This window comes from Salminus brasiliensis, chromosome 1, assembly GCF_030463535.1.
Source record: "Salminus brasiliensis chromosome 1, fSalBra1.hap2, whole genome shotgun sequence".
Classification (NCBI taxonomy): domain Eukaryota; kingdom Metazoa; phylum Chordata; class Actinopteri; order Characiformes; family Bryconidae; genus Salminus; species Salminus brasiliensis.
Genome location: NC_132878.1, coordinates 90,940,702 through 90,956,893, shown reverse-complemented (window position 1 = coordinate 90,956,893; position 16,192 = coordinate 90,940,702). Strand labels below are relative to the sequence as shown.

General features: G+C 41.4%; 1 protein-coding gene across 2 annotated transcripts in view; it reads right to left on the bottom strand.

The window, feature by feature from the left end:
- Positions 1-1,444: 1,444 nt before the first annotated feature.
- otud7b (OTU deubiquitinase 7B) overlaps positions 1,445-16,192 on the bottom strand; it is a 64,654-nt gene continuing 49,906 nt past the window's right edge. Inside the window, exons 6-12 of one of the 2 annotated variants that reach the window (XM_072692378.1) lie at positions 14,696-14,823; positions 14,033-14,139; positions 13,729-13,856; positions 12,428-12,577; positions 10,959-11,073; positions 7,940-8,024; positions 1,445-6,808 (exon numbers count right to left, since the gene is read on the bottom strand). In XM_072692378.1, the coding sequence (XP_072548479.1) occupies positions 5,363-6,808; positions 7,940-8,024; positions 10,959-11,073; positions 12,428-12,577; positions 13,729-13,856; positions 14,033-14,139; positions 14,696-14,823 (2,159 nt within the window). In that variant the 3' untranslated portion in view covers positions 1,445-5,362. The remainder of the gene's footprint in view (positions 6,809-7,939; positions 8,025-10,958; positions 11,074-12,427; positions 12,578-13,728; positions 13,857-14,032; positions 14,140-14,695; positions 14,824-16,192) is intronic. The other variant, XM_072692379.1, reaches the window with a different exon arrangement.

Genomic DNA, 16,192 nt, shown 5'->3' with positions numbered 1-16,192 from the left:
TACATGCAACAGTTTCAGTCTCATGCAAACCAGTAGATGCCGATGACTGCGGTTCGGTTCCGTCACACCCATGAAAATGTACAATATAAAAATAGTCAGTTCGTTACATAATAACAGAGAAAAACCCCAAAAAAACAAAGCCCACCATATCAGACCGGAGGTGTGGCCACACCGCCAGCCTGGAAGTCTTTAAAAATTGTACTCAAAATAGTTCTCTTTTTTATTATTATTATTATTATTATTATTATTTCCAACAAACCTTTTCAGGTCAAAAATAGAAGCCAAACAAACGAAGAGAACAGAAATCAGGGAGGCCCGTCTGCTCGACAACTATGAAAGAACATCCTAGTTTCAGAACTAAACGCTCTGAAAGGAAACTTCTGAAAAATCGTACTATAAATATATATATAATATACTTTTTTTTTCTTTTTCCAAATCATAGCATTTTTGTCGGGTCGTTAAGGAAGAAATTAGTGTGTTCACGAGAAACTAGAAACTGGAGAGGCTCTTGGTGGTCGGCCGCGACCGTCAAAGAAAAACAACAGCAAAATCCAACACGCCTCAATGAATACTGACTGTACTCCAGATCCAGGCGAATGCAAGCGCTATCGCCAGCACTCTCGCCAGCGCTTTCGCAAGAGCACTCACCAGCGCTCTCGCCAGCGCTCTCGCCAGCACTCTCGCAAGAGCTCTCGCAAGAGCTCTCACCAGCGCTCTCGCCAGTACTTTCGCAAGAGCTCTCGCAAGAGCTCTCACCAGTGCTTTCACAAGAGCTCTCGCCAGCACTCTCACCAGTGCTTTCACAAGAGCTCTCGCCAGCACTCTCGCCAGTGCTTTCACAAGAGCTCTCGCCAGCGCTCTCACCAGTGCTTTCGCAAGAGCACTCACCAGCGCTCTCGCCAGCACTCTCGCCAGTGCTTTCACAAGAGCTCTCACCAGCGCTCTCGCCAGTACTTTCGCAAGAGCTCTCGCAAGAGCTCTCACCAGTGCTTTCACAAGAGCTCTCGCCAGCACTCTCGCCAGTGCTTTCACAAGAGCTCTCGCCAGCGCTCTCACCAGTGCTTTCGCAAGAGCACTCACCAGCGCTCTCACCAGCACTCTCGCCAGTGCTTTCACAAGAGCTCTCACCAGCGCTCTCGCCAGTACTTTCGCAAGAGCTCTCGCAAGAGCTCTCACCAGTGCTTTCACAAGAGCTCTCGCCAGCGCTCTCACCAGTGCTTTCACAAGAGCTCTCGCCAGCGCTCTCACCAGTGCTTTCACAAGAGCTCTCGCCAGCGCTTTCGCAAGAGCACTCACAAGAGCTCTCACCAGCGCTCTCGTCAGCGCTCTCGCCAGCACTCTGGCCTCGCCACCTTGTCCGTTTTAGTGTCCCGCAAATGATACATTCTTATCTTTTAAAAACACTGTAAAACAGCTTTTGGTTTACAAAAATAACTCGAACGCATTTATACAACCGTCGTCATTTTTATTAAAAATAAACAACAAAAAAACACGCCTGCAGTCTCGCGCAAGTCCGATACTCGATGCGTCTGAAGAAGCTTTCCATTCCTTAAATAACCGAAGGACCTAAACGTGAGCTACAGTTACATCGTGAGGGGAGGAAGAGGGGAAGCACTCATTCAGAAGTAAGCTGTCATTTCAGTGACTGTGATTTTCTTGCTTGTGGCTTTAAGCTGCAGAAGAATTGTATATCCACACACACACACACACACACACACACACACACACACACACACACACACACACACACACACAGGTCACGCTAATGTTCTGTTTGAGGGTGAACAGCCAGCAGGCCTCCAGCAGATGTCATGGTCTGTGCAAGCTGTGAGACGATCCACCGGTCCGAGCATAAGATAACCTCCAATGTGCCGAAACCAGGAGATACGCCCCAGTCACGACCACACACAGCAGAGGCATCTGTGTGTGTGTGGGGGGGGGGGGGTTGCTGTGAAACGAGACTGGTATCGGGGGTTAAAGTGATGCCTGTTAATGAGCTGAGCTGCTCATTAAGGGGGTGGGATGAACTACTGAAGAATTATACCACTGCGCCATCTGCTGGACATATCAGGGAACTGCATTTACATCAGTTTAGTGAGTAAAGCACTACCTGCCTTTTGGTCTTGTGCTGTCTGATGAAAAAATGAACACATATATACACCTCCAGAAAAAATAAAGAGACCACCCTACATGATTTGACTATTTCTAGGCAGTGTGTTCAGAGAAATTAATACTTGCGTTGTATTTCATAAATCATGGACATTTCCCCTAAATTCCAAATATAAATATTTACTTTTTAGAGCATTTATTTGAAGAAATGACAACTGCTCAAAAACAGCTGCTCAAATAATGTGAATAAATAATTATAATAATTATAATGCAAAGAAGTTATTATTGAACTTATTATTGAACAACTCAGCACTAATATCTGAGCTTGAGATCATTCAGAAATCCCTATGGTGAAATAAGCTTCTCACGCCTCGGCCGGTTCTCCACTAGTCTCCACTAGCCGGTCATAGTCTGCAGATTCAGGTAAGTCGTCTCTGTTTGATGAAATGTCTGAAATAAACGGCTGCCGTTCACGTAGAGATGCACATTTAAGAAGATAAATTAAATGGTCTCTTAATTTTTTCCAGACATATATATATATATAAATCAAGATGTAAAAACAGATGCTAAACTGCTAAACACAGTATGCTGCATAAAGAGGTATGCTAATACTATGTCTCAGTACTTACTGGATACTTAGTAATTACTGCATTACTAGAGTTACTTTCGCGTGAAATGCTAGCACAAAGAAACAACCCAGTCTCAGCAGAGCAGTCCAGAGGGTTTTGACCTGTTGTCCAGCTACACTAAAAATAAGGTTCTTCAAATAAACAGAGGTCTTCAGATCTGGACTTTATTTGTAATCCTTGATAGGTGTGACGCTACATGGCCAATCAGTTAACATTAGCTGTTCCAATAAACCAGCGATTACAAAGTCCAATGCTGGGAACTGGATTCAAGGTCCAGATTTGAAGACGTCTGCCACAAAAGAACCACTTTTGGTTCTGTGAAGAACAATGTTTGCAATAAAGGTCTACCTTTAGTCCTTTAAGACTCACACATCACTTTTACAGTGAAGGCTCTTAATAGAGTGCAAAGCAACTGCCCACTGGTTTCCACCGAGTCTGTTTATTTCCTAAGTACAGTGAAGGTAATGTCTGTAGTAGTCAACCGTACAACAACACAGACGTGGCAGACAAATTAGGCCCGGAAGAACCACAGGAATATTCCGTTAACTGGCTCCCGTACACACCAAATTTCTTACCAACAGACTCAAAGCGAACTATTCAAAGATGTGTAGTCAAGTCACCGAAGCAGCAATTCCCTCCAACAGTACAGCAAGTGCTCACGCAACATGGAAATGACGAAGGCCGTATTTGCTTCCAACACCCAGATTTTCCAGCGTCTGTGTACGTAGTAAAAGCAGTATTCAATGAATGTGGCTTCATGCAGCTTATAAACAAAGACAATCCTATTGTGTGACCTTCATTACCAGTGCATTAACGGTCAAAAAAGAAAAAAAAGAGAAGAAAAAATGGAAAACAACAGACATTTGAGTTCAGTTTAACAATCTGCAGAAGGACTGGACAGAGACTGAAAAAAGGCAACTAGGAAACAGCAAGGTTGAGCGCAACACAGCGGCACCTAAAGCCGAGAAAAGTCCACGAATTTGAGCTAAACTCGGCCGTGGAGTTTCCAACTGTGCCTTCAACTGTGGGACCAAGCCGCTGTCTGACAGCCAGACAGCAGCAGAACAGTCTAGTATCGCCATTATAATCATCGTCATGGTCATTGTCGTCGTCATCATCATCATCACACCAAAAACACAAACATAAGAAAAAGCACGCAAACACACTCAACCTCTGGACATTAGAAAAGTGCTTGACTTTGTGCAGAGAAAAGTCCACTGACCCATCTTTAGTATTTGAAAGGGGGGGGGGCAGCATATCTAAGGTTTACAGGATATATAGTTGCTATATATTGCCGTCAGAGGATTGAAAATAAAATTTTGGATGACCAATCAACAATACTTCAGTTGATTAGTACAAATGGCTGGGTTGAGTAAAAAAAGAGGCTTATTAAAGCAGGCTAAACGTTTTCTGAGAACCAGACTAGTGTCGTCTTCACTTAGCAAATCTCAACAGGAGAAGTTTCCGTTTTCTCACCACAGACAGAAAAAAGAGCTTGGATCAATAACTTTGGGTTCAAATAAAGTTAGTACTGGGATGCAAGAAGTTTGCATAAATTTAATAAGTAGCTTCGTTTACCCCTACACCACGTTTCGTCACATAACCACGCCCCCTCCCCCCCCACACAGCTCCACATTGGGGGCACTTGGTAAGCTGCTCATACGCATTAGCATCTCTTCAACATTAGAAAATGCATTTGCTGTGTCCACTAGCTTTGCTTTTTCACCCGCAAAAAAATCACCACCGCAAAACGTCACGTAAAAGCGATATTAACAAACACGTCCATTACTTGGAGTGACTTGTACTATACAGTAAAACCTTTGGCTGTCAAGGTTTTGCTCCTTAAAGAGTTCAGCTAGACACGGAGCATCTTCTGAAGGTATGAGACGAGCAAAAGAGCACCGAGTCACGGAAAAGAGGGGAAAAAAGGTAAAAAAAATAGGTCCTGACACTGGCCTGATTTGAGTGAGTCAGGACACGGCTTGAGAGAATGGGGTCAGGGCTAAAGCATTGTGTTATTTGGGTATGGAACTCTAAGCCACGACTGTTTGCGCTGGGTAACAGTAGTATGTGCTGACGGGTACGATTTAGCCAACATCGTACGGCAAATACTTTCGTTAACCTCCGTCAAAACCTTACTCGGCCCTCTCCGACATGTCACAAATGAGTCACTGAAACGTCTACATATGTAGCTGTACGAATGTGCATCTGGTTGTGCTTGATGTTAATGTGTGTGAGAGATGTATTTGCATGTGGTGTGTTTACGCAATGCATGGCAGCATATTTGCGCCCCAAAATCATCGCTCCGTACATCAGCCTGTACGAAGACGACGACAACAAAGCACGGAAATCAACAAACAAAGGCGACAGCGCCTGCACCAAGCTCCTGCCTAAAATCCACTGCAAATGTAACAAGGGGTTCGGAATCCCCGATTTACGTCAGCAGCCTTTTTCCGTGCTTAAGAATGGCTGAATAGCGTCCCTCTAGCTGACAAAGGAAGGGCCCCCTCTAATGTCCGAAGCGAGATCCTCCAAGACAGGACCGGAGGTACTAAGGCTCCGATAGAGAAGAGGGCACCACAGAGTCCTTCAAAAGGCCAGTCAAGCAGGACGAACCGTTCCACTTAGAACCTGTGTATGGCCGGCTCCGTTTCCCTCCTCTTCAGCTCCTCCCTGTAGCAGTACGAGCAGTAGTTGCAGGTTTCTGGGTGTCCGTAGTAGTTGCAGCTGGGCGTCCGGCATCGGGTCGACTGCAGGCTACCCAATCCAGCTGCGCTGCCCAGCGAATAATGCCGGACTGGTAGTGGCCCGCTGCGGCTGTCCAAACCAGAGTGCAGGTCCCTAGGGCCATTGGCATAGCCTCCACCTTGTGAGTTGCTCAGAAAATCTGGCGGCTCCTGCTCCTGGGCGTACGAAGTGAAGCAGGGTGTGATGCGGGACGGGCTGACCACAGTGGCAGAGGGGGGAGGAGGGTGATACTGTGGGTGGGGAGGGCCTTGGGCCAGCGGGCAGTGCCGGGGCAGGGTGGCGTAGGATGGCAGGCCAGGGTAGGTGGAGGGCGAGCCGCCTGCCAGCTGCCGTCGGGCATCAATGTACCCATGCATGTGCAGGTGCTGGTTGAGTGGGGCCGGAGACTGGTCTATGAAAGTCGGTCTGGGGATGGGGACCACACCTGAATACATCGCCGGGTTGAATGTAGGTGATTTAAAAGTGGGTGGAGCTCCTTCTGTTGCGTCCTCCTTGCTCTCGAAGCTCCGGTAGCCCAAATCTGACGGCTCTTTCTTGAGCTGTACCCCGTTTGTCACTCCAGACTTGCGCTCAGCCTCCCTCCTCTGCTCCTGCTCTGCCCTGAAACGCTCTTCAGCATCAGCCAGGTACCTCTGGATCATCTCCTCTTGGTATGGCTGGCGGTTACTGGTGGTCAGAAGCCCGGCAAAAATGTACCTCCTCTCGCCCTGCATGGCCGCCCGAAGAATGCTCAGGCTCACCTTCACGTCTGAGCTGTACTTGTACGGGTCGCTCTCGGACGAGCTGCTGTTGCCGTTCTGCCGCTCGCTCCCCGAAGATGGCGAGCCTTTCCCAGAGTCCTCAGAACCAGTCTGGATGGAGGGTGAACCGTCCTTGCTGCCCTTGCGACCCCGCAGAGACCCCTTCTTCTTCTCTGTGCCATCGGCTGTCTTGCCACCGCTGCCTGCCGCTGCCTTACCGGTCATCAAACCCCCCACGTTTTTCTTCAGCTTGCTGCCTAAGCTCTTGCCAAAGCTTCCTAGCTTGTTGGCCACAGAGTCCGCCCGCTTCTTGTCTTTGTCCTTGTCTTTGTCCTTTTTGTCCTTCTTCTCCTTGCCCATCGTCCCAGTTGTTCCGGCGGAGCTGTTGCTGGATGAGCTTGACGAGCTGGAGGATCCGCCACCACATTTCGCCGCTCCGCCGCTGCCTGTGGTGCTGCTGTCCCCATTGCCGTTCGAGCTGCTGCTCACAGACTCCTTGTCCGACTCTCCTGAGTCTGGCGGCGTACGCGCGTCTTCCCCAGCTGAGGCAGTTGGGGACTCGGGTTGGGCGAGTGGCGCCTGCTGTGGGAGGCAAGAGAGGCAATGTATTAGAAGGATTTATAGGACGAATACACTCAGAACGCTATGACTGCTGATACAGTTACTGAATAGGAAGTCTCTGCAGAGACATTCACCAGGGTTACAAATGCAAAGAAAAACCTGATGCTCCTCGTCAGGTGCACTGTGTGATGCAGTACCATGCATAAAATCGCTGTCCTCGATTTTGGATTAAGAGGACAACAGGAAAGAATATAAGGAACTGAGGGTTCTTTACTAGGGCACAGATGGCGGGAGCTTCTCACTGAGAAGGTCAATGCAGGACATAACCAGACTGTGTAAGCAAGAACAGTCTGTCCACAACTGCACAGAGAGGGATATTGTAGTAGAGGCTGCAGTGCATGAACCCCCTTAGTACAAAGATGACTGGACATTTAAGAGGTCAGTTTAAGCGCTGCTCTAAAATAGAGATCTGGTCAGATGATTCTGGTCTGATTCTTCAAGAAATCCTTCATAAGCAGACCAAGGGGCTGTGTTGGGTACAGCAAGAGAACGGTACAGGCCACAGTGCGAAGTACGGTGCGGTACTTAATGCTCCTTTAATTCATCACCCATCTGAATATTAACGTTAACCTCTTTCCTTTTCGCTTTGGGGGCATTTTGGAGATGGTGATGCAAGTCAGATCATTGGATTAGGTTGCATTTTTTATTAGCAGCCTTAGCATTTTTGGGGAGGAACTCCTTTTAACAGGCAAACAAACACATGCAACACCTTTCAAAAGCTCCACAAAGCACTGAAAAGAGGCAGGGTGTGAGGCAGGGTGGGGTAGCAGAATGCTGATTTCAAGTAAACAACCCCTTTCATTTCCACAGTGGAGGCCTTTCATTCCGAAAAACAAGATAAATCACTGACTGCGAAATTCTCTGATTTGTTTGTCTTGCCTTTAGAAGCACTACTTTGTGAGGCATTTAATAGAAACCTCAAAAATTCCACAGAATAAAGCAGTGGTCACATGTTAGTTAAAAAGGCCATGTCTTGGTCATGCATCTTGTTGGCAAAAACATCTAACCATGTTTTTCTTGCAATAAGCTTTCAGTTAAACTGGTCACATTCTTGCTTGGGTAAATTGGGTGAAGAAAGGGCAAAAAGCTCACCTGTACCTCACAAGGTAGAGGAAGCCACGTCACATTCATGTAGGTGTGCAGCAGGTGGAGCTTTGCCTCCAGAGATAAAGTAACACTGGAAGAGAACGATAGAACAGAAGGCTCAGGCTAAGCTTACTACACAGGTCTCTTAGCACAGTCTTTCATGGCTAGTTTTTATGAATTTAGAAATGTAGAGGTGCAGTTCAGTAACTACATAGAAAACAAAGTAATCGAGTTTTTATGCAGTACTTGCAAACATGTTTTGCATTGTTTACATGTAAACAATGCAAAACTACTGAATTATTATACATTAACTACACTGAATACAATGCAAACCTCTAGAGGTTTTATTCAGTGAATACATAGAAAAAGTAATCTTTTGAGTTATTATGCAGTAACAACGTATAAACAATGTAAAATTATGTAGTTATTATGCAGTAACTACATATAAGTGTACATTTTGAATTATTATGCAGTAACAAACAATGCAAAATTAGTTATTATGCAGTAACTACATAAAAAATGTTTTGAGTTATTATGCAGTAACTACATAGAATGTGAAAATTTTCAAGTTATTATGCAGTAACAACATAAAAACAATTATGATTGAGTTATTGTGCAGTAACTATATATAATGATGCATAATAATGGCAGTATTATGCAGCAACAACATAGAAAACTATTTTTTGAGTTACGCAGTTACTTCAATATGATTTAGTAACTACATAGAAAACAATGCAATGGTTTAGTGATTATTCAGGAACTACATATAAAACAAAGTCATCTTTTGAGGTATTACTTAAACAACAGGTAACAACATAAACAATGCAAAATAGTGAGTTATTATTAAGTAACTACATATAAAACAATGCAGTATTATTGAGGTATTATTCATTAACTAAATAGAAAAGAATTTAAAAACATTTAGTTATTATTCAGTAACTACATGAAAAACAAAAAACAATCCAGAATTATGACGGTATCATTCAGTACCTACATGGAAAATAATGCAAACATTATTTAGTTATTATTAAGTAACTACATGGAAAACAATCCAATTTGACTGAGTTATTAGTCAGTAAATACACAGAATACAAAGCAGAACGACTGATTTATTTAAAGAAAGTAAAACCTGACCCAACTACAGGCCTGTAAAGTTTTAATTAACTTGCTTGTGTATAAATTAAGGACTATAAATATACACAAGCATTAGAGCATAATTATAAATCATGTAAATAAATTAAATAAATAAATCAATGTATGTGATACGTGTTATGGAAAATAAGCACAACGAAAAACACATGCAATTTCAACTGTCTGGTTTTGAGACAAATGCATCCAGAACATTCACTTTCATTACTGGTATTTTTATCATAACATTCGTAAAACAATTAATTTAACTGCTGAGGGGAAACGGAAGCTGCTAGACAATAAATACACAGCTCTGGTTTTAGCTCAGTCTATTTGCAGGTTCCCCCGTGTTCTGTTCATAGTAAGCATTTAGAGATAATCTCCACTAACGACTGGACTAGTGTTGCTAATCTAGCGCAACAGCCAATCCCTGCCAGCGACAGCAGGGCCGGGATCCACAAAGCATCTTAAAATAGAGCAGCGCTGATCCAGGACCACATTTCTCCTATTCTTCAGACTTTCACTGCTGTGTGGACAACAGCGGTTGTTAAAGTTACGCTTCTTGTTGGACAGCCTACATTAAAAGCCTTCCCTTACGTCCCACAATCCACAGCAGACTGCTTCAGGATAGCAGTGTTTCATAGTGAGAAAGTACTTTTATATTTCATTGCTTTGGTCATAAATATTATATATATATATACATCTTTAATAAATTGTCACTGTTGTGCAAAAACCTTGTATCTCACAAACTGGCAGCTTTTGGAACATTTCTTTTGGTCCATTAATAATGAAATTCTGACACAATGTAAAGAACAACTGCCAGATTCACATTATGTCAAAAAGTAAAAAATGTTAAAAGGTTTTTTGCACAATAGCAACAATAACAAACATGTCTGAAGGTTAACACTGATGTGAGAACAGTGTGTCTTAGAAAGTTGTTAAACAAAAGCATTAAATTAATTTAAAAAAAGTAGAATTTACACCAGATTATTATTATAATTCAGCCAGTTTTCTATTATGGCTATTACTGTAAGCTCACCCAAATGATTTTTTATTTGGCTAATACTTTATTATGGCTATTACTGTATGCATAAAATATTTTATTATGTAGTATTTTATTATCTGGCTATTTTTTTTTTATGTTTCTCTTTTGATTTTAATGAATTCATAAAGATTTGAAAGCCAAAACTCAATCACCAGTGAGTCAGTTTTCTGAACATAGATTCTACCTAAGCTCTAAAATGAACATAGCATATTCTTAGCAGTTTAGCCAAGAGGGTACATCCATCATTAGCACTGTGTGTGCTAAGAGTCTGCTCAGTTTGTGCTTTAAATTTTGAAGAATTCTGTTTAGTTTGGCTCAGTTCAGCTGAGCTCAGTTTCAGACCCAAAACTTCATTACCTTTTTGGTGAGGTTTAATGTCATATTTGCATCCTTTTACATAGGCTAAGAGAAGCACAAAGGAAGGCCCATAGGCCTTCTATGTAGTTACTGCATAATCTTTTCCTGTGAACTGAAATCTGCCCTGTTGTTCTTTGTGAACACAACCCCAAGTCACATGAAGCCACTGCTGTCATTCCGGATAATGTATTCAGCCCAGCCTGGCATTAGTGCGCTTACTGCTGCTCAAACTCTGACTCATTGGCCTGAGTCATTCCCAGGCTCTCATTTATCAAGCAGGGCAGAATCAGCTCATCTCTGTCGATTTGACTGAATTCATCTAGGATCTAAAAGCCACAACTGATCACCAACATGACCCACAGTGTCAGCTTTTTGAACACAGACCTACCTAAGCTCTAAAATAGACTCTAAGACAAAGTATATTCTCAGCAGTCCTGCCACGACTCTACATCCATCACAAGATTGGGAATACAGCAAGCATGTCTGAATACGCACCTGGCTAGCATCACATTGTCTGCGTCATCTTTACCCCATTCCCAGTCTTTTCCTGGGTCCACAGCGAAGTGCACAGGCAGCATTTTATGATCCGAGTCTGTCAGAGGAATCACCACTGCATGGAAGAAGATTTACAGTGAATATGATGTATTTAATATGTTGTGCAATACAATGTAGCTAACAGGCTGTATTCAATATACTGTAAAATAATAATGTTATGTAGTGAATATACTGTATTTAATATACTGTATAATGTAAAGTAATGTAGCTAATGTAGTGTATTTATTATACTGTATAAGAATGTAGTTATTTTGCTGTAATTATTATACTCTATAATGTAAAGTGGAGAATATACTGTATTTAACATACTGTATAATAATGTAATGTAGTAAATATACTGTATTTAAAATGCTGTATAATAGTAGCTACCAGTGTATTTAAAATACAGTATAATAACGTAATGTAGTAAATATATTGTATTTAATATACTGTATAATGTAATGTAGCAAATGTAGTGTATTTAATATACTGTATAATGTAATAGTTATTTTGGTGTATTTAACATACTGTATAATAATGTAATGTAGTAAATATACTGTATATAAAATACTGCATAATATTGCTAATGTAGAGCATTTAATATACAGTATAATAATATAATGTAGCTAATGTAGTGTATTTAAAATACAGTATGTTAATGTAATGTAGTGAATATACTGTATGTAATATATATAATAATAATATGTATAATAGTGTAATGTAGTTATTTTGCTGTTTTTAATATACTGTATAATGTAAAGTAGCTAATAGTGTATGGATTATTCTGTATAATATGTTAATGTAGTTAATATGCTTTATTTAATATACTGTATAATGTAAAGTAATGTAGAGAATATAGTTTATTTTTATACTGTATAATATAATGTATTTAACATACCGTGTTTAATATGTTGTATGATATAATGTAGGAAATATATTGTATTGACAGTAGTAATGCTTTAACTGTATCTTCTTTCACATCTAATTTCTCTAATCAAGCGATCAATGCCTGGTTGCCTGGCTCAAATTCATTCAAGGACGGATGTAAACGAATGTAAATGAAATACCAGTTGTTTATAGTACTGCTAAAGACTCAATCTCAATACTGGCCTCTGCAGTACTGATATTCCAGTTTACCAATGTTACCAATGATATTCTTAAACATTCCCAGAAAATATTCTTCCAGTGTTCTGCAAATAAAAAGTCATTGATCCAACTAACATTTATACTTTTGATTAAATGAATGCATTTCACGTGTTTACCAGTGTGTTAGTATTAGTACATCATAAGGTGTCTAGACTTTAATCATACTCATACTCCTGAATTAGGTCACTGGGCTGCAACAAGTGCACTGCTATAAATACACCCTGATGAAGTTTCCTGCAGTTCAAAAATAAATAAATAAACAAACCACCTCACAACCTCCCTACCTTGCTCTTTGGAGCTGTCCTTCTGCTCCATTGAAACCAGGGCTGAGAAATGTGCCTGGTCATAGGCTAGGACCAGCGGTGAGCGATGGCACTTGTTAGCCGGTACCTCTAGGGGTAGATAAATCCCACCAAATGGGATTGGGGCAAAAGCTATAAAGGACAAAGAGCAAGGAGCAGCTCAAAGACATGTGCAGACAAGAGATACAATTTAACAACAATAAAAGAAATAAAAATAGTAATTTAATTAATTAAATAAATAAAATTAAACAAATGAATTGGAATTAAATTAATCCAAATGCTAAAACACATACATGACTTTTTAAATGAAAAAATGTATGAAAAGGATCCTATTAAACATACATATGTTTCTAATACTTGTATAAAGGAATAGTTTGGCAAGAAATCAAAGGAACATGATTAATCACTCAGCGCAGATGCAGTCAATGAGCCAAGACGAGTTTTGAATCTGAAGTTTGCTTATTTAGTTTTACACTAAAGCTGCTAAGCTAATGCTGCTAATAAACATAGACTTGGACTGTCATCAATCTGATCTTTGTAAATGCACGGCAAAATCTTGATGTATTTGTTGTCTGTCGAAAAGCTTTGCAAAGACGTTTTTTTAACCAACAGAAAAGTTTATTTCAGTACAACAGCAGGGATGGATCTTATTTAAACACTTAAATTTAGGCTAAAAATGAACTAGGGGGTCATTCGCCCCTCTTTGTAGTACTATTCCCTTTTGGACCAGTTTGAAAGAGGAAAAGCTGCAGGTCAGAATATCCCTACGCAGGTTTTATGGTGTTTGGTAGTAGAGCTAAGGCTTTATTACTGTGAGACCGTTAGCAAGTACTTCCATCTCAAATATGAGCTCTTTAGTCATCTTACGTAGAACGATGCCACACCCTGAGATTCAGGTTACTCGACTAATGACTGTCCTACCATCCGGCTCTCTGGAGAAGTTACATTTTGTGTATTTGTCTGCACCAAACAACAGATCTGGGCGTGTTTTGGTCATGTGTTTACATATATATGAGATTGGTGATAGTTTAGATCCAGTGTTTGTTAGCCACATTAGCTTAGCATCTCCAGTTTTAAACTATGAAAACACAATTTTGATATAAGGCATGTCTTGACTGATTGACTGCATCTGAGGTCAGCAATAAATCATGTTCATGTGATTTCTGGCCGATTCTTTCCTTTAAGATGTGTAGTGAGCTAGACTGCCTAATAAAAAGCAGAGCTCGAATTGAAAGGATGCGTGTGTGTGTGTGTGTGTGTGTGTACGTGCGTGGGTTGCGTACCCTCTCCTCCAGAGTCTCTCAGCATGGTGTCGGCCACCACTACTATAGGTCTGCGGAGAACATGAGCCAGCACGAAGACGTGGAATTCCTCCAAGCTCTCATACACCGGCTCTTCCTGTGACTCCGCCCTGCACAACACAGACACACACACACACACACACACATTTTCAGTGATTCTGGGTTAGCACACTAATAACTGATAATTATGGCACCCGCTGACATTTCCTTCACTTAAGCCTTTGTGGTTGACTTGAAGAGAAGAGAAAGGGATTGGTAAGCGGTTCGGTTGCTTAGGTGAACTAACCCGTTGGTGCCGTTGGTGCTGTAGTGTATCCTGGGCTCACTGGAAGCCAGCTTCAACAGCTCATTCCACTCCTTCTGCCACTCCTCCTCAGTGTACACCAATCCTGACTGTACATACGAATGAGGAAAGGAACGAGAGGACCGCAGGTTAATAGCTGTGTTCCCCATTAGCCTCTGATTAATGACTGCAAGCTTCAAAACAGGAAATTATAGCTATATATAGTAACTGGTCAGCAGATCTTTACAAACTAAACCTATTAAAGAACAGTTATGAAGAGCTCATGGTGCTCCACCAATCACAGAAAGAGACGTTATAATATAAACTACATGGACAAAAGTATTGGGACACTTGCTTGTTTGTTGTTTTTCCCTCTCATCCCTAACCCCCCAAATCATCCCAAAAGTATTGGATGGAGCACCATCCATCATTCCACAAAACACAGCTCCACAGCTCAATGCTGGTGGCTTTATACCCCTCCAGCCCACACCTGGCATTAGGCATGAGGCCAATAGGCTCATGTTTGTTTATCTGCTCCATAGAGTCTTGTTCTATTGGCAATACTTTTCTACAGGGATTAACTTTGGACATATAGTATGTATACATAATTGTAAAGCCCTTGTGTTAATTAACAATGCTGACTACAGAAGGTGAGCCTGCACTGACCTCTTTGTTCTGCATGGTCTGCTGCCACCTCCACCTGCGCTTCAGTGCCTCCCTCTCCTGGCCGTGGTCCATCAACGCGTACAGCGACTTCCTCAGCATCAGGTCACGGTCGTGGAAGCCCCACATACCTAGACAGAGATGAGAGATTGAGGCCCATATTCATCATATTCATATTCAGCTTACATATGTATGTTGGCTAAGTGCTAGTTAACAGCTTAAGTGCTGATGAATTGCAGCTTTTCATAATCACACAAAATAGACCAATGTTTAAAAAATGTGTGACTAATTAAAGTGACAATGGGAATTTGATCAAAGTCCTCTTCATTATTAGACTGAGTAGACTACTTTCCATTTTGGAAAACCAGAAGGATCATCTATGTTCTACGCTTAGATGTAACATACATGCCCAAAGCTCAGTTTTGGTGTCCTTTAGAGATGCAGAAGACAAATGAGCCCTTAAAGATGTTTGTTAAAATGTTCTAGTTGCTGGGACCATGCTGGTTGTCGCCAACACAAGTGCGAACGTTCCCATAAATCAAACAGAGTAAATAAATAAATAAGAAAATATTAATATTGGGGCTGCCCAATACATCGTTTCAGCATCGCCATTGCAGCATGCACATGCACAATCGTCACATCACAGTTAGATAGAAAAGGAAATAAATAATAAAAAAAGGAAATTACATTGTTCTCATTTTCCATGACATAACTAACAGTGGTGGATTCTACCGGCCCAATATCATTCATTTTACTCCAACATTTGATACACAGAGGTCATTATTAATATCACAACACATTGGCTCACTGACTTCTGGAGAAATTTGGGGGGAAATCCTGTATTTTCTAATATTGCAATATATATCAATATCATGAAATAAATATATGAAAATTTAAATATGGATCATTTAACATTACACACAGAATACAACGCAAACAAAAAAACCTGGACAGTTGTTCCCTATATGAAACCTATATATGCTGTCCAGATCCAACAGAGGCCAACACATGCATGTTTTAAATGGATAATGTATCTCTATTTAAAGTCCAATCCACATCCGTCTTCGCCTTATTTTTCCATGAGAGGCCATGAACCAGCATTAATCACTACCTGACAGCAGTGCAGCATGTGTGCAGAATTTAACAGAGCAGTTTAGAGTCAGCAGGGTGGTACAATTTCACAGTAGACAGAAAAACTCTGCAATGTTATAAAATAGTTATTCCTTATAAGCCGTCCACGAGGCAAAATATCTGTCTGGAGTGTGAACCACTGAGGAAATCCCCAAAAATGGCGACTGTGACTGCAGCATTTAAAAGTAGCTAGTAGCCACACGATCGGGGGAAGAAGGAATAGCACTAATTTAATTCTACTGAAATCTTAATGTAGACAAAAGTCAGTCTAGACGGTCACACTACATACACTACTCACTGAAATGGGATTTCGGTAATACTGCATGTTTGGCAGAAGGTCTTTAAGGGTGAGGATATCCTTTGCTCTTC